This window comes from Annulohypoxylon maeteangense, assembly GCF_022496945.1.
Source record: "Annulohypoxylon maeteangense strain CBS 123835 unplaced genomic scaffold GGS22scaffold_7, whole genome shotgun sequence".
NCBI classification, from domain to species: Eukaryota; Fungi; Ascomycota; class Sordariomycetes; order Xylariales; family Hypoxylaceae; genus Annulohypoxylon; species Annulohypoxylon maeteangense.
In genome coordinates this window covers 1,364,869-1,384,623 of record NW_025953254.1, presented here as the reverse complement: position 1 = coordinate 1,384,623, position 19,755 = coordinate 1,364,869, and the positions used below count along the sequence as shown (strand labels likewise).

General features: G+C 47.4%; 6 protein-coding genes and 1 non-coding gene across 7 annotated transcripts; 5 read left to right on the top strand and 2 right to left on the bottom strand.

The window, feature by feature from the left end:
* Positions 1-177: 177 nt before the first annotated feature.
* GGS22DRAFT_135252 (actin-related protein, ARP1 class) lies at positions 178-2,305 on the top strand. Its single transcript, XM_047958565.1, has 3 exons — positions 178-915; positions 1,019-1,789; positions 1,855-2,305. The coding sequence occupies exons 1-3, from the start codon at positions 607-609 to the stop codon at positions 1,915-1,917; spliced, it is 1,143 nt and encodes a 380-aa protein (XP_047819684.1). The 5' UTR covers positions 178-606; the 3' UTR covers positions 1,918-2,305.
* A 445-nt stretch (positions 2,306-2,750) lies between these two features.
* GGS22DRAFT_135234 (uncharacterized protein) lies at positions 2,751-3,814 on the bottom strand. The gene has a single exon (XM_047958564.1). The coding sequence runs from the start codon at positions 3,420-3,422 to the stop codon at positions 3,000-3,002; it is 423 nt and encodes a 140-aa protein (XP_047819683.1). The 5' UTR covers positions 3,423-3,814; the 3' UTR covers positions 2,751-2,999.
* Positions 3,815-5,886: 2,072 nt separating this feature from the next.
* GGS22DRAFT_200009 (uncharacterized protein) lies at positions 5,887-8,144 on the top strand (the record flags this gene model as incomplete). Its single annotated transcript, XM_047966373.1, has 2 exons — positions 5,887-6,644; positions 6,711-8,144. Exons 1-2 carry the CDS (start codon positions 6,624-6,626, stop codon positions 8,142-8,144), a joined length of 1,455 nt encoding a protein of 484 aa, XP_047819682.1. The 5' UTR covers positions 5,887-6,623.
* A 587-nt stretch (positions 8,145-8,731) lies between these two features.
* On the bottom strand, positions 8,732-8,820 carry GGS22DRAFT_t59. The gene has a single exon. It is a non-coding gene; the product is annotated as a tRNA-Ala (tRNA).
* Positions 8,821-9,673: 853 nt separating this feature from the next.
* GGS22DRAFT_200003 (uncharacterized protein) lies at positions 9,674-11,509 on the top strand. Its single transcript, XM_047966372.1, has one exon. It carries the CDS (start codon positions 9,787-9,789, stop codon positions 11,287-11,289), a length of 1,503 nt encoding a protein of 500 aa, XP_047819681.1. The 5' UTR covers positions 9,674-9,786; the 3' UTR covers positions 11,290-11,509.
* A 1,171-nt stretch (positions 11,510-12,680) lies between these two features.
* Positions 12,681-15,112, top strand: GGS22DRAFT_162133 (recombination protein Rad52). Its single transcript, XM_047961178.1, has 3 exons — positions 12,681-12,862; positions 12,937-13,589; positions 13,646-15,112. Exons 1-3 carry the CDS (start codon positions 12,855-12,857, stop codon positions 14,602-14,604), a joined length of 1,620 nt encoding a protein of 539 aa, XP_047819680.1. The 5' UTR covers positions 12,681-12,854; the 3' UTR covers positions 14,605-15,112.
* Positions 15,113-15,517: 405 nt separating this feature from the next.
* Positions 15,518-19,547, top strand: GGS22DRAFT_188133 (uncharacterized protein; the record flags this gene model as incomplete). The annotated part of the gene is made up of 5 exons (XM_047964690.1): positions 15,518-15,657; positions 15,721-15,932; positions 15,982-16,110; positions 16,173-17,733; positions 17,885-19,547. 5 exons carry the CDS (start codon positions 15,518-15,520, stop codon positions 19,545-19,547), a joined length of 3,705 nt encoding a protein of 1,234 aa, XP_047819679.1.
* Positions 19,548-19,755: the final 208 nt, after the last annotated feature.

The window sequence follows — 19,755 nt, the reverse complement described above, 5'->3', positions numbered from 1 at the left end:
GCCCCACATATTAGAAGAGTGACATATCAACCGGGAATAGATGTGATCTGTGCGCAGACTAAGCTTTGACCACGTAAAACTGTCAATTTGACACGGACCCCTGCAGAAGCTCCTGACAATCTAAAGAAAGGCAGGCGCGTCGTAGAATTGAATTTGAAGCTTCGCCAAAAATGTCCAACCGCTAACTGTCACTTGTCAATTTGCCGATTTCGTTCTTTGCTACACGATCCGTCCATCTTCCACCGCTCTGAGCGACTTACTTCTTGGGTTTACGAATTGACGACTAATTATTTTGACATTCTTTTTTCGTTCGCTACTTTGATTTAATAATACCCTTGAGAAGCCAGACACCACAAAAATAAAAATCCGGTGTGCAATAACAAACGGAATAAGAATACCCACTTTGACCGACTTTGTGACTTTGTGAAAGCCGAAAGCCTGCGAAACACCCCGGGTTGGAAACAAAACGAAACAAAACAACATCGCAAAACCGAGGCTCCATAGGCTACGGAATAGAGGGTAAAGGCCAAAATTTAAAATAGAGAAAAAAAGGGGAGACAGGAGTGGATAGAAAAGAACACCCAAGTTTAGACGCGTAAGCCAACGATGACAGACTCCCTACACAACGCACCCATCGTGCTGGACAATGGCTCCGGCACGATTAGAGCGGGCTTCGCGGGAGACGATCTACCAAAATGCTACTTCCCTTCGTTCGTCGGGCGACCGAAACATCTACGAGTGCTAGCCGGTGCGTTAGAAGGCGAAGTATTCATCGGCCAAAAAGCGGCGACGGAGCTCAGGGGGCTCCTAAAGATCAGATATCCCCTAGAGCACGGCATAGTCACGGATTGGGATGATATGGAGAAGATATGGGAGTACGTCTACAGCGAAGGCTTGAAAACTATGAGCGAAGAGGTAGGTACCTAACGTGCACACGTATTTCATATTACTCCCTAATTATATATTATGCCGGCTCCTATCCATTTACAAATAACGCTAACGTGAACACGTCTACTAGCATCCCGTCCTCCTAACAGAACCTCCGCTAAACCCGCGAGCAAACCGCGACACGGCAGCCCAGATCCTCTTCGAGACCTTCAACGTGCCCGCGTTGTACACATCTATCCAAGCAGTCCTGTCCCTTTACGCCAGTGGGCGCACGACGGGATGCGTATTGGACTCAGGCGATGGCGTCTCACACGCAGTGCCAGTATACGAGGGATTCGCGATCCCATCATCAATGCGACGCATTGACGTAGCGGGCCGGGACGTGACGGAATACATGCAGACACTGCTGCGCAAGAGCGGCTACGTCTTCCACACAAGCGCAGAGAAGGAGGTTGTACGACTAATCAAAGAATCCGTCTCCTACGTCGCCCTCAACCCCAAGCTCGAAGAAAAAGAATGGCAGAGCGCCAAGCTCGACCAAGGCAAGACGGCCGAGTACGTCCTTCCCGACGGCAACCGCCTCCGCGTCGGACAAGAGCGCTTCCGCGCCCCCGAGATCCTCTTCGACCCCGAGATCATCGGCCTCGAGTACCCCGGCATCCAGCAGATCGTCACGGACGCCATAAACAGGACCGATCTGGACCTGAGGAAGGCGCTCTACGCTAATATTGTCTTGTCCGGCGGCAGCACTTTGACGAAGGGCTTCGGCGACCGCTTGTTGAGCGAGGTCAAGAAGCTCGCTGTCAAGGACATGCGGATCAAGATCTTTGCCCCGCCGGAGCGGAAGTACTCGACTTGGATCGGAGGCAGTATTTTGGCTGGGTTAAGCACATTTAGAAAGGTACGTCGTATTCTGTCTGTATTATGCATGTGGGAATTAGAAGTGAAGTGCTAACTTGGACGTAGATGTGGGTTAGCATCGACGACTGGCATGAGGACCCCGATATCATCCACAAAAAATTGACATAAGCTTCCCTGCGTTTCTTGATTTTCGAATGAATACAGGTAGGCGGAATGTTTCACGAACACATACTCGGGATGAGGGGGAAGGGGGTCAACGCGTTACGAGAATTGGTGATCTCCTATCCCGAATGTACTAAATATGGGCGCGACGGAATTAGTCAGATGCATAACACGAGCCCTGTTAGAGACTTGATTACCTAGGGGGTGTTCGAGGGGGAATGGGTCTGACAGTTCGCTCTACTGAGTTTTATGAGATGTTCGCTGGGGGGAAGGGAAGGGGTGATGGGACAGAAGGCAGAGGTCGGCGCCGGCAGCTTGTGTGTCAGATTATTGGCGGATTACCTATGTCATCTATGTAGATGAATGATACCCAGGCGTTGAAGATCACACGCGATTATGATGATGTGTTGACTAGCCCTCCTCTTACACGAAAAACATCAATTAGATAAAATTAGTACGGCGTCTCAAGGTAATTCACGAATGAAGAAGTGCATCAAACTCGGGACTGAAGTTAGGTTCTTCGTAGCCATGATAAAACACGGACTACCAATATTTCTTCCATTCAAAACCATGTTATAATATGTCTTCATAAACCAAATGATAATCTTTTTCGACCAAAACCATCGTCGTCGGGGGTATATATCTCATCCATCCATCCGTCACAAAAAATTCACCAGAAACAAACGCCTGCCATTGGTGTGTAGTGTGTAAGATTAAATATCTTTCGTCCCGGAGTCTGCCAGCCGGTAGGGAAAAGGTGAAGTCGATACTTCTTTTTCCTTTCTCCCGTGAATCCAAACCAAATCATTGAGGTTTCCTGTTTGCTCTGAGGCCCCGCTCCCAAATCCTTTTTTTCTTTTCCTTCGATCCGCCTTTCAGGGGATCGTGGTACCCTATTAGGTATACTTCGTCGTGAAGCGTGATAGTACCCGAGAACTCCGCTGCGCCATGCTCGCCTTTGATGAAAAGTAGAGAGATGTTGATGTGTAGTTGGTGTAGTGTGCGATGTGTTGAATATTAGGTCATCGCCGTTGATCATCATCGCGATGATGATGATGATGATGATAGGTTACACTGTATGTAGCAACTTAGTGCCGGTGACTTATGCGGCTCCATATGTTGGATAAGCTACCGGTGCTGCTTGAGCTGTGATGGCTCGAAGCGTCGCTACCCTTGCGGACGGTGGTGGGTCCGCTCGCTCCATACACGTTTCCGGCACCGCCACGGCCGACGTAGCCAACTGGCTTTTGCTCGATGTGGGTTTTGGAGGCGAACTCTTCATCGAATGACATGACGGGCTTCTCGACTGAGACGTGGGCGTTGCCTGCACCACCTCGTCCGGAGTGGAAGCGGGATGAGGTGGTCGGCACTGGTGTTGGCCTTGTTGCGATGCCAGAAGAGGGCGTGGTGGTTGGAGCGCGGAAGTAGTTACCAGCGCCTCCTCGGCCAGAGTGAGCGTATGAGTTCTTCGGGATGGTGGGGTGAGGCTCGGTGATGGTGAAGTTAGGCATCTTTGCGATTATCCTGTTCAGTGGTGAGGTTGATGATGAGTTTATAGTATATGTGGATACAGGTGGTTATGTTTTGGTTTAATGGTTGATGATTAAGAATTCTAGTAAAGGGCCTGACTCAGAATAGGTAATGGGATGGAGGGCTCAGGTTAATATACGTATTCGATGGCGATGACCGGGGAGCAACCCCTTTGTCATAGTTACACTACCGCCTCGAGAAACTTCCAGGTTTGACCGCACGTGGCGCCCACGGACAGGACCCAGGAACAAAGCTGATCACGATACGTAACTACGTACTCTAATTCTAGAATGAAAACAATTCGATTTTAGAAAAATTTTCATGGCCCAAGGAAATGGTAAAAGGCACGCGGTGGACATAAGTGGCTCTTAGACGCTAGGCGAGCTTGCCGGCGTAGCTTGTCGCATGGAGATGACAACATGATCAGGTTGGATTTGCTGTTTCTCTCAGCCCAGACAAGTACCTAGTAGGCAAGGCAAAAAAGAGAATCGGTAATTTTTTTTAGACTGGAAAATCCATCGTCTTGGCGTCGATGTCGTAAGGCGCCTAGCAGTTAAGGGTAAGTTAGTGGAATCTGGGGTAACCGCGTGATGGATCCCATTAGCTAGGAATTAGCTAACAGAAGCTCACAGAGTTGAAGCTGTTACGAAATCGGGGCTTGGGTTAAGCTGGTAAAGGCATCATGAGACCTGCAGAGGAGTTTTCTGTACATAACCATTACCCCATAGTTTGCTCCCTGGTCGCTAGTAAAACCAGGCAGGGGTTATGCAAAATGGTCTCTTGGTGGTGCAATCCGTCCTCGACTTTCTCCTTTTGGACACTGGGACCCGGCAACGTCATGCTGTATTTCACTGCAGGTACGAAGTCGTCGATCGAAGAGCCGCTGCAATCCGCGAACCAATAGATTCTAGGCCTGGTTATATTGATTCGCCAGCAACGCCTGAGATTAGTCCATGTCGAGTATGTCCAGCCAAACCAACCAACGCTGGTTACAGTGCTCGTCGGTCAGTATTTTTTAAGGTACTGGGGAGGTAACCTGTAACTGAAACAACGATTTAAACATTTCCGGTCGGTGGAAAATACAGTGATTGAGGTCACTGAAGCACCTAAATCGATCGGTGAAAGAATTTTATAGCGCCCGGGACTACTGTCTCCCGGTTAATCAAAGTTTTTTTTGCCCTAACTCCTCGCCTGCCCGATCCACATTTTACGGGTAAGCCCCCCCCAAAAACAAGGTAAAAAGAGGGTTTACACTGACATGTCGGCTTATCCGAATGAGATCGCATCTGTTGATCTGCTATTTACGGTCGGATCGAGCTTAATTTTTGCATAGTCCGAACAATTGCGTCTCAAGTGCTATTATGCTAAAAGCCATAATGACCAAGTATAGAACGTTACCCCATAGACTGATGCGAAAGCTCCGCCGTAACGAAGCAATCCGTGGCCAGCTGACCGGCGAGGAGAAAATAGCGTCGGGGAATAAACCAGGAAAAAAAGATCGTGACGCGAAAATTTGGAGTTGATCTTTTTTTGTTCGCCTTAGGCTTGGACCGGGGTGCTTAGGTCATCCAGCCCCCGCTACTCGATTATCTATTTTTGAATGTGTCTAGTGAGATTCTTAGCTTCTAGACATTTTATTCTAGTTGCCCCTAAGGCTTTGCACCAATTTCCAATCTCTAGGGCTCATTTACATCATCAAAGATTCAATTCTACAAATCAATATAGGATCTTTCATACCGCCACGTCTGTTCAGCTTAGGTCCTACCTATATGTCAAGTTGCTGGCATCCCTTGACATTTATCGTTTCCCCTTAATTTTAACACATTGTTGCGCCTTCTTTCGTGATTTTGGCGCCATAGCTGAGCAGCAGTTACATTTGTTAGCATGCGAAAATTTTACCATAATACCAAAAAATTCAACCATTTTCCCGTCAATTAAATCCACATAAAGCCTTTCGTGAAAAGGGTGGTCATATTTCATTACCCCCCAGTGGCTATGAACTGGAATTCAAGAATATAGAGGTCATTTACCTTTCGTTTTTCACCTTATGTAAGCAGTAACTTTAAATGATAGCAATTCCATGCCTTCCCCCCAAAGAGTTTGTCGGCCTCCAATGCCCAGTGGTCTTACCAACGTAGCAACATTTTACGTTTCTCGAATCCCCCTGGAAAGAGCGTTCAGTTAGGTAATATCTGACTAAGTACATATATGAGCGATACTTTCTTTCCTGATGCTCTCTGTTTTCATAAAATACCATTTAACCTTTCAATATCCATGATGACCATATCCTACATCTTCATGTGTTCTGTAAATGCCACAACGAAAATTCAGGTTGGCTGAAGGGCCTACTAAGTATCGTACCATTACTACCTACTAGGTACCTAGTAGGTATGTAATCGCTGCGCGGGGGTAATGAGGCAACCATTATTCCGTTCGTTCGTTTCACAACGTCTATCTCGGACCCGATCAACACCTCGTTTGAAAGTTCGCGAACTATTAATCAGTGTAAACCAACTTCACGCCGCCCACTCACTGATCTCGAATATGGCTCAGCCTGCCTCGACTCTAGCTTAATCTCGATAGACTATGACGGCTCTGGAGATTTGCGATAAAAGTCAAGCGCCAATAGAACAGGCACCCCATTGACCGCTTTATTCTTAGCAATTGCGCTGTAACGACGACCTACCAATCATCCCGCAGCGTTGCAATAATCAAGACTTTGATCAGGAAAGCCACATGCACGTAAGACCGGACATCATGCCCGGCCAATAACACTCGAACACACGCATCTTCACATCGCCCTGAAGTAGTGTAAACACAAGTGATAATGGTTTTGATCAAAAGATACGCCTATTTAGTACCTTTCAATCAAGGCCATGATCAAAAGTTACCGTTAAGGAGTGTCCGTTGATCATGGCGATGATCAAATATGCCCTCCTCCCACTTATGGCATGACTATGACTGGGTCAATTGGGTATTCGTAATATACAGTGAGGGAACGAGCCAATGGAACGGCCTAATTTACATGTACTGCCAATAATCTAGTATCAAGAAGATTCAAAGACCGCTTTAAATCCCATCAAGTGCAGCTGTGGATGATGTTTTTCTGTGATCATCTACATTCCAGCCGAACATTCCAGCCGTAGGTACAGAGTAATTATACCGTATGCCAATTTGGTGCAATGGCGTTTGTTTGGCATTGTGTAAGTCGACAGTTCTCATCCATGGATCCCTTCGTAATACGTACTAACGTTAAATTTCTCTTCTAGTGTCATTGCAAATGGGAAGGTTATGGCGCTATGTCCACAACGCTTTACCCGGCGTGTCTGTCTTGCCAGCAAGAAAGATGCGGCTACTGTGACGTGCATTCTGTCTCCGATGAAAGGGCGGAAGGAATGGGCACTTTATATTCAAGACCCGAGGCAGATGGGGTGATTACCGAACGTGAGGCTCTGCGTGGACTAGAAACAAGTCACCCGTTCACCGAAAGAGCCTCACAGTTACAAGCTAAGAACATGGCCGTGGATCAGATTCCCTCTAGGTACTCAGCTGCTACCAACTCGGAACCAGTCCCCTTGGTTTACTATAGTCACAACAATACCGGATCAATTAGTGGGGTTGAATCAGAAATCAGCAGGCCGAGTCTGCTGTATGCCGACAGAGAATGCACCCCCCACAGCAGTTGCCCGGATACCACTGATCCATCTGACTCCCCTTCAACTATTGACAAGGATGAGAAATCGGCAGGCATTCTCTTCGGGGAAAGCTGTTTGAATCCCACGAGTTCTATCGCTCCTCAGTATTACTATTTCCCCGAGTTAGGTGACGCAGAGGGTAATGGAATTGACCCAATCGATCCCGAGTTGGAAATGGAAATAGCTGGCGCAGATGCTATCGAGCCGCTACGACATCAGTGGGATATTCCTGACTTCCCGATACATGTGGATCCACTCAATATCGCATATTATCCTGATAGCTCTCAGCTTCGCACTCCATGGACCAATGATATTATTCAACATTTGAGTACACCTTGCCCAATGCCATCAATGGCTGACCAGTGTAAGACATCTTCGTCACCAGCACCCTTTTCTCCAGGTACCTCGTTGCACCAAAGCACCGATCAGCAGCATATTACCAAAAAAGGCAAACCCACCCAAATTTCCAAGTCTTGCAAGTTTTGCGAGTCTTGTTTATCAAGAGAGAAACTGAATGGCAAATCCAAATATCTTGCTTGTCTATTCTACAAACTCAACCCAGAGCAGCATATCAAGTGCATTTCCAAGGAGTTCAGTACTATTGGTCATTTGCGACAACATTTGGACAAGCACCACAAATTAGAGAAATACTACTGCAATCGTTGCTGGGTATCTTTCAAGGACGAGGGGTCATTGAAAGCACACCCTGAGTGCCAACCAATGGGTGGGGTCCCCGTTAACGACCTGGCGCCAATCTCTAAGACTCGAGATATGAAGGCCGACAAAAAGTGGTATTTGATTTGGAAACAACTTTTTGGGGAAAGCACCCCCTCTCCAGAGTGCCCCTATTCACACCCCATACAAGATTTCAAAAGCTACAATTTTGATAACCTCCACCGAAATCTCGAAATGAGGGGCTCCGTCTTCAGTCTTGCTGAAATTAAGCAAGTATCCTCAAAGCTGAGAACACAGTCAATGGCGCGGAATCAATTGATTTCTGATGGATAGATTAGGGTAGATCCTCACTACCCATCTTAAGGATACCCTTTGGCTTCGCCCAACTAGAGAAATTAGTCAGTATTTCCGCGATGAACAGTTCTACGTGCATTTGTGTTAACCCACCCCATTTCCCATCTAGGAATCATACACTTACCGTTAGAACAAGAATGAGGCTGCCCCCAGAAACCCAGCCCTACTTTTGGTGTTACTGAAAGGCGAACTTCATGTGCAAATAACCGCTGTTTAAGTCACCAAAAGGCCATCACCTCCTTGGCTAACAACAAGCACCGAATACAAGGCCGTTTGTTTTAGGAGGATATTTATACTTCCAAAGACTCAACTTTGGCTAGCTAGAGATTGTAAGTTACCGCTCTTGAAGATAAAAAGTGCAGCTTGTAGTACCTAACAATGAAAGAATTAGGATGTCGAGGTTGAACAACAAATTGCTATCCATTCACCTTCGTGTAGAAATACAATGCCACCATTCAACCCCACCCACTTCTACTAATTCGAGCCCCTCGTGACCCACATTCATACAATAGATGAAAGAAAGAAAAAAGAAAAATACAGAGCTAATTATTTTAGCGCCATAAAGATGGACGAGCAGGGAGTTGAACCCTGGACTTCTCGCAGTTCAGTATCGAATAGATGCGAAGCGAGCACTCTACCACTGAGTTACACGCCCTGTTAATTGAATGCTTGTGTGATTCTGATTGGTCAAAACCTTGTCATGTATTCCCTTATAATCAACAAGAGAATGGGTGCATACTTCTTCGCCTGTTCATTATTACAATCGTCGGCTCTTTCTTATTTACTATCCAGTCTTTGTTCAAATTCTTTATTGAACGGAGAAAGAAGTATGTGCAGTGAGTACCTTGGTATGCAGCAAAATTGTTGGGTGCAATAGCTGACTAAGTCAATATTAGAATACCCCTTTTCCTGAGTATGAGCAAATGAACATACATGGTATCCTGCACCTACCTGCCTATACTGAGGTAGATAGGCATAGGATAAACCGCTATGAAACTCAAAGACTTCCAAGATTGTTATTTGTCCGATTTAGTGTCATGCACTGAGATACAGTTCGTTACCAATACCGTTTACACTTAGTAAGACTTACAAGCACTTACTTACCACAAGACTACAATAGATTCACGAACAAAATAATTAACTTAAAAAATGACACTATTAAGTCTTTGAACTCACCTCGCTTCCAGTGCCATACCGTTCCCGATATGTGGTGCCGGAAACGTCGCATTTCTTTGTTACCTCCCATTCGGAATAGCCTTGTTGCCATCAATGCGCCTTTCCTACTCAAGATGCGAGAAAGGGACAAACAGCAGCTAGCATGTATTTCATTCAACTGCTCGGTTCTTTGGGTCCTTCGTATTTATCCAGACCGCCACGGGACGGCCAATCCTTGACTCCAGCTCCTAAGCATGATTCACGTCTAACCGGCACTAACAAGATACAACAATACTATTCTATCGAAACCTTGGAACTCGATGACACACTCGTCAACACACGCTAGATAACTACATACACATACCCATCTGTCTACGTGAATAACCTAGGTACAAACGTTGCTCGAACCTTAAAGATAAAATATAAGTCCCGCCAGGTGACGAAGTAGAGAGAAAAAAAGAAGAAAATGGACGACGCGGACCAACTGCGGGCGGACAAGGAGGTGGAGCTAGAAACAGCCAGAGTCACCGTCAAGAACGCGCAAGTGACGGTCAAGGACGCGCACGACTGGGTGCATGCGCTGCAGGCGAGGAAAACGTCAGACGGGGGGATGGTCATGCCAGGACCGTACATGATCGCCAACCTGGACCGGGTGCTCGCGACAGCGTGGGACTCGCTCGACACCGCAGTGGATGCGATATCAGTCGCGGAAAAGTTCCCGTCCGCGGACGCGGAAGAGACACTCGGCGGCGCATTCAAAGAAGCGGTGAAAGACACGCCGATATTCCGCGATGTGATCACTTATTTGGAGGAATTCATTCTGGAGTGGAGCCATATGTTTGACCGCGGCACGGGACGCAGGGTGAAGGCGTATGGGTCTGATGTGATCGAGGCGAAGGCCAGGAAGGAGCTGGCGAAGCTTGATTGGAAGGAGTATGACTCGTCGCCGGTTCCAACAGAGGGAAGCTCCGTCTCCTCGAGTGATGCGGAGGAACCTGATCCTGTGCCGCAACCTGTCAAGCCTCTCCCGCAGCCTGTCCCGCAGCCTGTCCCTCAACCTATCCCGCAGATTATCCAGCCTGCCCCGCAGCCTATCCCGCAGCCTGTACCGCAGCCTGTACCGCAGCCTATCCCGCAGGTTTCCCCACAGCTTATCACGCAACCTATTCCGCAACCCGTGCCTCGTGTGCCGGGCCCGGTGCCCGCGCCGGATAATGGTGTCATCGGGGGAGGGGATGGTGGGTTACCTGCTCCGGGTGATGGTAATGTTGCGCCTGGGGGTCTATCAAAGAAGAAGGGGGGCCTTGTCGCATATGATGACGACGACGAAGATGAATATAAATGGTACGATGATGATGAGGATATGAACGGTGGTGGTGGTGGGCAGGATGGAGACGGAAGTGGGAGTGGGAGTGGAGATGGGAGCGGGAGCGGGAGCGGAGACGGAGATGGGAGTGGGAGCGGAGATGGGAGTGGGAGCGGTGATGGGAGTGGGGACGGTGATGAGGATAGTAGCGGAGACGGTGATGAGGATAGCAGCGGGGACGGAGATGAGAGTGGAAGCGGGGATGGGGATGGGGGCGATGGGGGAGATGGAGATGATCAGATGCAAGTTGACGATGATCAGATGCAAGTTGACGATGATCAGATGCAAGTTGACGATGACGACATGGATGATGATGAAGATCACGACATGGATGATGATGCGGAAGATGAAGACGATCAACCCGGTGATGACGTGCCGTCTTCGTCTTCGTCTTCATCATCATCATCAGATGCTGGTGCTCCTGCTCCTCCTCCACCCCCCGGCCCTCGCCGTCGTAACCGTCGTGGCCGTCGAGGTGGCCGTCGTCGTCGTCGTCACCGTCAAGATGGAACCCGCGTGGGAAATCCCGGTCGTGGGAGCGCCAGGTTTAGGCTCATCAGAATGGGCGAGGGTTACGCCCGAAGATTGCCCAGGAAAAGATAAAGATCCTAGCGAAATGTGAGCGGCTTTTTATGATACTTTCAAGGCCTCGAGCTCAGTCCGAACTGTCATCCATGAGAGGGTATGATATGTTGATACAATATTGTTTCGGAGATTTACAGACTCGTATATAGAAAGGGGGTCAACGCCAGCGCGTGTAAGATTGTTATGTATTTAATCTACATAAGTACCTTAATTTGAGCGACTTATGCTATAATCAAAACGTTTTGATGAATACCTAGAATCCTAGATAGGAAGCAAGATATTTAACTTGACGAGAGTGAAATAGAAACACTCCAAGGTTGACTTTTGAAACGATGGCTCTCATCATTACTTCGATACCTACCTAGTATCAAAGAATAACAGTATAGGAGTCTAACTCCTTACCTGCCTACCTATAGGTATTTATGAGCAGGTACCTAGGTACCTGCGTCATCTATCCCCTTAGATACAGCAGTGTAGACCCTTATGGGGCTCTCCTATTTCGCAATTGGTTAAAATGCACGAAATTTGGATACCGAGCCTAAAGCAGCAAGACTAAAAGTAAACTTAAGGAAGACTCGGTAAGTCTTGGCACTGAAGCGCAAAGTCGGCCGCGTAGTGTAGTGGTTAGGTATGTATAGTGTCGTTCTATCAATTTCTGTTTGCAACTAGTTCACTAACATCTGGAATAGCACGCAGGATTTGTAAGTCTCTCTTTCGAGCTCGCCTTGAAGTGTTCCTCCTCCTAACGATCCATAGTGATATATTCAAAACTTCCTGAGACCTGAGTTCAATCCTCGGCGGGGCCTTATCGAATTTCATTTTTATCAATTTTTATTTTTTATTTTTTTTTATATTGGCACATTTGACTGGTGCAGATATAGGGCTGTAGTGATGTCGTCATAGAACATTTGCGAATCTTGCTAATGCCTTGGTATCCTCTGAACGAAATGATCTCCAAGGAATAGTATTTACCTAGAGAATATAAGTTGAAATATGTCCTGGTGGTGTTTGTTTTATACGGCGTATCTTTCTGTTTCCATGACCATTTTATGTTAGTTGAGGTGAGAAGATGCTTTGAAGATCCACCGTTATGATAAATTTGGCCCTTAGCACCTATTTAGTTCAAGTACTGGGTATGTTTAGTTGTTTTAAGTACTAACTACCTAGTACATATGTATTTAGGAGGTACAAGCTCATAGAAACTATATCAATAAATTCCAGTTACCGTGATCTTTATGAGTAGGTCTTTCCTTATGTGCTGTGTTGCACCTTTCCAAGTTGGAATTTTAAGTTGATGAGATACGGTCATGTGACTTGGTGTTTTCTATCACGCGTCTCATGTAATTAAGAGTGGGGAATTCTTGGCCGCGTCCGCCTAAACTTGTACGCATGTACTCTGTACCTTGTACCTTCACTATTCGATGTCACCTATTCTGTGCTCCTCCCACTTTGAACGTATTACAAATTACAACATCATCTTCCCAACACTTCTTTTATTCTGCTGTACATTTGCTCCCTATGTCATGTTGGAGCAGCTGTGCGAAACTCCATGATATACAATCTAATTCTGCAACCCAGCCGCGATGCCAGCGTATGTCCGAATCCATCAATCCACCAATCTAATTCATCAACGCGTCCAAGCTAACATATTACCATCCTGACTAGTCCAGGCGAACAGCATAATGGCATTGCCAATCCTTTCGAGGAGGCCAAACCTCACATATCCGAATTTACTGCAACCCAAATAGCCACTTTGCAGTCGCGTTTAGAAAAGCAATTGGGTCCCGAATATCTCTCCGCTCGCAGCGGCCCGTCTGGCCAAAAGGTTCACTATATCGCCGCCGAGAAATGTATCAGTCTCGCGAATGAGGTCTTCGGCTTCAATGGCTGGTCCTCTAGCATCCAGAACATCCAAGTCGATTTCGTCGACGAGAACCCACAGACTTTCAAGATCTCTCTCGGTCTGTCTGTCATCATTCGCGTGACGTTGCGCGATGGCACATACCACGAGGATATCGGGTACGGCCACATTGAGAATTGCAAGGGAAAGGCGGCCGCATTCGAGAAGGCGAAAAAGGAGGGGACCACAGATGCGCTGAAGCGTGCGTTGCGGAATTTTGGTAACGTCCTTGGCAATTGTATCTACGACAAGGATTATCTCTCTAAGGTCACCAAGATGAAAGTTGGACCTGTCAAATTCGATGAGGGCAACCTGCATCGTCACTCTGATTTCGCCAAGAAGACGCCAGATGTTGTGAAGGTGGAACCGAAAGAGACTGTGGACAAGAGTGTTCTTCCTGAAAAGATGACTGCGCATGGTGGGTTCGACTCCGATGACATCGACTGGGCGGATGCTGATATTATGAATTTGTAGTATCGGATTTGCTTGACGAGGACTTTGGTGATTTTGACATGGTCGATTTTGGCGTTACAGACGAAGGTCACCCGGATGAGGTGATCCTCCCAGGTTCTCACGGAACAAGCTCAAGTGAAAAGCCTCAAACTTTACCCGTTAGCAACAACAGTGATCGCAGTGCTCTATCTACATCTACAAACAGTGCTTCGAAGCCAATGCAGCCACCCCCGCGGCCTGCTGTCCAGCCTCCTAGACAACCCCAAACCCCAAACCAGCAGCCGCCACAGCGACCAAACCCGTCTTTCCAGGGCCGGCCAAATCCGCAACAGTACCCAAGACCCCCTAGCCACGCTAACAACGCCGCTCAGCATGCTGCAGCAACCAACAGAACAAACACACCACCCCCCCAGAACAGAGCAGTGCCACCGGAACAAGCCGGCTTCTTCTCAGCCCGATCAATCAAAAAGTTACCTGAAAACGCCACCCCAGACACAGCCATCAACCCCGCACAGGGCGCCAAGGCGTTCGACCCCCATCTGGACAGTCCCTCGATCCGAAAAACACCAGGCGTCGACCACAGCTCCTCCAAGCCTTTAGGTAAAGATGGTAAACACGTTCCCCCCGCGAAGCGAGAGGCAGAACCGCAGCAACGGGGCCCGGCTAGCGGACCGGTCGGAAATAGCTTCTCGAGCGCCGTCGGTTTGGGTCCCGGACGACCCGCCGTGGGCGGCGTCGGAAACCCCGCGCTCAACCAGGCTAGACAGATCGGTGCCCCTGGAGGCGTGGGCAGCCCGATGGGAAATAGGGGCCAGTATCGGCCGTTGACGGTGAAGCGGCCGGCTCCTGCGGCGGGCGAATCGGGTAATCGGGTGCCGTTGACGGAGGTTTCGACGAATGGTCCTCCCCAAGGTATAGGAGGTGGTGGTGGTGGAGGTGGGGATGGAGGAACTGATCCTAAGAGACAGAAGGTCTCTTAGTCAACACGGGTGTGGATGGCTTAGGTTGTTTCTATAACGGGTATGGTATAGGCAAGAGACGGATTCTTTCTCGGCGGAAATGTTCGGCGTCTGGAGTACTTTGCTACTAGCTAGGCGCTTGCTGTATTGACATCATGTTAGGCTCTACGGTCCCGAGATGCGCAAAGTCGAGGATGGCCTGGCCAATGGAATTTATGGAAGTTCAATTGAACGAAACTTCACCGCTTGAATGTATTAAGGCAGCCAATGTGATGTGTGCAACGAGTCCGAGTTCCAAATGAAACCCCCCTTCAAGGCATTGGGCATCGACGCGTTGTAGGAAAGGCAACGCCCATCAGGCCCGGCTGCAACCCTAGGCATAGACTACCTATGCCAGCGTTCTCTGGGAAAATCACAGCCTCGTTAAATCGCTCGATCGAGCCCTTTACCATTTCATGGTTTACGTTGGTAAACTGAAAATGACGGTTATACTAGTACCACGAGGTACTTGAGCAATTGAATTCTTACCGCCAAGGACTACCTAGTAGTTTAAGTACACATACGTGGAACTTTTGCAGCTTTTGCAGCATTTACAGCATACCGTCCAGTATTCCGTAAGGTACGTATTTCAGTGAATGCAGGCTCGCCCGCCCCCCCTCTCTATCGCTGTAACGCTGAAGCGCCATGCATCATCTCATTTGGTGACACTGCTTATAGTGGCGTTAATTGGCGCGTTGTAAATTGTTTTCATAGCCTACATGGATCAGCCAAGCTACCTGTATTTTGAAAATATTCTGGTAGTGACCAATGAGCGCCGTTCCTGTGAACAGAGCAGCGCCTTCATTGTGCTGTACATATATGTCCCTTCTTCCGCACTCAGATTATTCCAAAGTTGTGCTCATCATCGTTAGTCACTCGAAGGCCGCCTCTTATCATGTCAGAGATATTAAGAGCAAAACCACTTGATCCTGCGCGTTGGGAAGAGCATAGGGAGACAATCTCTAAGCTCTATGAAAACAATGGGCTCAAAAAGGTGATGAGTATAATGCTTGAGGAATACGGGTTTGAGGCATCGTAAGTGTTCAATCTTTCGCTGAAATTACAGAAGTCTCATACCTAATAATAATGTACGATCAGGAGAGCCCAATTCGAGCGTCAAGTACGCAAATGGAAGTTGGGGAAAACCCACACTAAAGAAGAATGGAATGCCATCTCTGCAATTGTCACTTCCCGTGAAATAGGCGAGGGGAGTCGTGTCCTCTTCAAGGGAAAGTCGATACCCCAATTAAAGGCACAACGAGCTGTCCGACGCCATGGTTTTGTCTCCGTGATTGAACGACTCACTCGAGGTAAGTTACATTGTTGCAAACATTGCAATTCATTCTAAACGTATCGAAGTTGAGGCCCCGCCCATTCCTCCAGGCTTTATTATTCGAGCACCGACCCCAGAGCGCTTAATACAACAATGCAAGGAATGGTGCTTGGATCTACCTTTCACTGAGTTCGTGAAATTCCTTATGCGAGAAGGTAACTATTATCTTATCCAATGTTAATAATTATATGGATACTATAAGTACTAATTAAGAAAGATGTCTATAATAGGTTGGTTCTTCGAGCAGGAACATTTGTGAACCCGCAGCTTTTGACTGCGTCGGATAATTCTGGCCTAGATATTAACCATGATTCGTCCTCTGCTGAAAGCCAAAGCCTCCAAATCACTCACCGGAAAGCGATCACACAAAATTTCAGTGCCTTCATCCCCACGTCGATGCTACAACTAGATTCGAACAAAACAAAAGGCGATTACAATCTAGCGTATTATTCGATGCTAGCATTTATGCTTACCAATGGCATGGTGAAATTGGAAGGGGAGGAAGAGAGTGAAAGTATCTGGAGCTATCTTGACGAAACCTCAGCTCAATTACTAATCCACTTTATTCTGTCAACAAATGGGTGGGCATCCAAAGAACTTTCTCAAAAGCTCTTCGACAGCGCCATCCTATACGGGCGTGCTGATGCGGTCGGATCTATGATTACCCACCCATCCTTTGATATTGACATAAACAAACATGTCTGTACTCACCAACTGCGACATTTTACCCCGGTGGAGTTTTCTTCGTCATTGGGACACTACGCGGTTACTTTTATTCTTATTCAGAGTGGCGCGGACATCAACAAGAGTTATTGTCGTTCTTATCCTAAGCCTGGGTATCCGTACCGGCGTGGAGCATTGTTGTGCGCTCTCTTAAGTCCTGGGGATCCGCCAAGTGACCTTGTAGACCTCTTACTTGATCACGAGGCAAACGTCGGCGAAACCACGATTAATGCCGCCTTTGGAATCAATGGCCTGGGATCTGACCAACTATTATCTTCAGAAAGGTCACATCTAGTGGTAAAGCTCTTCCGTAAGAGCACCCACCTCCACCACCAATTTTTTCATCTTGGTCTTTTCCACCATGCAATATCAATCGTGACTGGGGAAGTTATCGAGGAAATTTTCGACATGGTATACCGCATCAATAACGACGTCGATGCTATTGATGAGTTCAAGCCTAAGTATTTGGAGAATATAGAATATTCTGGACCTACCATTAGAACCACGATGAGGATAATGGACAGCCTGGCAAAGCGTGGATACACAGAGCTTGTACGGAAGCTCCATACTTCTGGGTGCGAAACAACGGACTACACCCTCATCTACGCCATGCGGAGTCAGGAAGTGCGACTGGTTCAGTATCTTCTTGAAGTCGGAGCTCAAGTGGATGTTTCTATCGAATCGGATATCACAGAAAAGAAGACGGCATCTCCCGGTCACAAAATAGTTTCTACGACGCACGTCCTTACACCGTATTCCGAGGCTATCAGGATTGGGAACGCGGAGCTTTGTGCACAGTTAATGCCTAAGACAGCATTACAAAATGGCGACATATTTCAATTAGCTGCTGCCTTGGATGCTTTTGTTGAGACTGAAAATTTCCAAATACAGCGTCAATTATTGCACTCCATCAAAAGTACGGTCATCATACAACACTACAACTCAAGTGGGCTATACCATCTCGATGAAGCAATATATTACTGCCTTATTAAAGCGATATGCCAGCACAACGACATTGCTCAAGTAGCTTTTGACGCGTGGTTCGAGTTACTTCCGTAAGAGATTCTCTTCAATTATTTCCTAGCCCTTCAAAAGTATTTCTACTCGCAAGAGATAGTTAAAAGAGATAGTTTGGGGGCCGTCTCCCTAACCGCGTGCTGCGAATATAATAATACGGGCGTGTACCACTAACTCTGAGTGCTGCAGTACAAATTTGGAGTTTGATACACATATCATAGCATCGAGAAATATGGCGGCGTTCGCATTCCATCTTTCCCTAGCCAAGCGAAACCAACATATTACTCATCTCTTTCTTCAATTAGACATGCAATTTCTTAGCTTTCCGGAAGGTGAACATCGAGGATATACATATCGCGGCTACCATGTTGATGAAAGGGATGCTTGGTGCTTGGCGGTTCAATGGGGCGATAAATCTATACTCGAAGGATTATCCCTTTTAGCGCCCAATAACACAGCATACTATCATTCTAGATATGAGCTTCTAGATATTGCCATTGCCAAAGGGGATGTAGTTCTGATAGAACAACTACTCGGACTAGGAGTTTCTGCCTCGGGTGTCGATCTGGCTGCAGCTGTTCGTACTGGCAATATTGAAATCGTGAGATTTCTACTTGAGGAAGGAACTGTGAAGACCCAACAAGCGCTTGCAGAAGCCATCGACAAGGGTCCTGATATGGTAGATCTTCTACTCAGCGCGTCGGTTCAAAGAAAGCCCCGACTACGATCAAACCCTTTCCCCGCCTACTCGGAAGTACAAATTTCTTCCAATCCCTTATGCCGAGCTATTCGACGGAATGACTTGCCCCTCCTCAAAAGACTCATACAGCATGGAGTTGAAATTGACAGCCCATCCATCTTAGAAGCAGCCAGTCTTAATCATGAAATGCTAGATTTGCTACTGAAAGAGATTAGTGAGAAATTCAGCAAGGGCCGATGGAGCGCCGGCACACCGGCCCTATGCGAATTCATCATTCGAAACGATGTTGATCTCGTCGGAAAACTATTAGCACATCATGTTAGTTTAGACAACTTCGTGTCCTTCGAACTAAGAGATGATGCTTACCCTCATAAACCCTCGATGAAAGAGTACCAGCTTCCACTCTGTGTTGCTATTGACAAAGACACAACCTATAACCAGCAGATTATCCGAGCAATTCTTGACTCTGGGGCATCGAAACAGCTGAATGATGTGGTGTACGATTCATCTTGGGGAGGCGAAATACCTAAATGCCAAGAGACAGCACTTTTGAGAGCTGTTAGGCGGCAGGATTTGGCGATCATCGACTTACTCGTCAAGAATGGAGCAGACATTAACTTGTTTGTTGCTCCAAGATTCAGACGGTCCCCATTACAAATGGCAGCCGAGCTTGGTGCTTTCGAAGTTGTCCGATTCCTATTAAATCGGGGGGCAGATGTCAACGCCGGTCCTGCTCAGTATGCTGGAGGTACAGCACTCCAACTTGCTGCGATCGGAGGCTATGTCGGTATTGTGGAGCTTCTGTTGAAAAAAGGTGCAGACATCAACGCTAAAGGTGCTAGAATGGAAGGCAGAACTGCTCTGGAAGGAGCTGCAGAACATGGTCGTTTAGATACCGTCGCGCTGTTACTGAAGGCTGGCGTCCAGACTACAGAAAACGGCAGGCGCCAATATGAAAAAGCCGTGATTTTTGCTGAGGACAAAGGCCATTCTACCGTGGTAGCTCTTTTAAAGTCTCATGGCACGGGTTCTCATATTGGCACTCCCTTGGATCCTCAGGCTGAAAATGATGAGAACCAAGACCAGACTGATTTGTTCATGAGAGAGGTTATGAACATGAGCCCAACGCCTTCAACATGGGAATTGAACTAGCTATTCGAGCTAAAGGGCGCAAGGGTTGAGAAGAGAAAGTGTCCGGAAAATGTCCGATTGGCATCCTAGAAATCGTCTACCCACGATCCCGATCCTTCAAACATTTCGAGTCTCAGCGCTAGGATCTCGTGACTCACTCGCCCATTCACATCAGTATGAAAATAAAAACACTGTTTCCTCTCACGAACCTACATACACATCTTCAAGT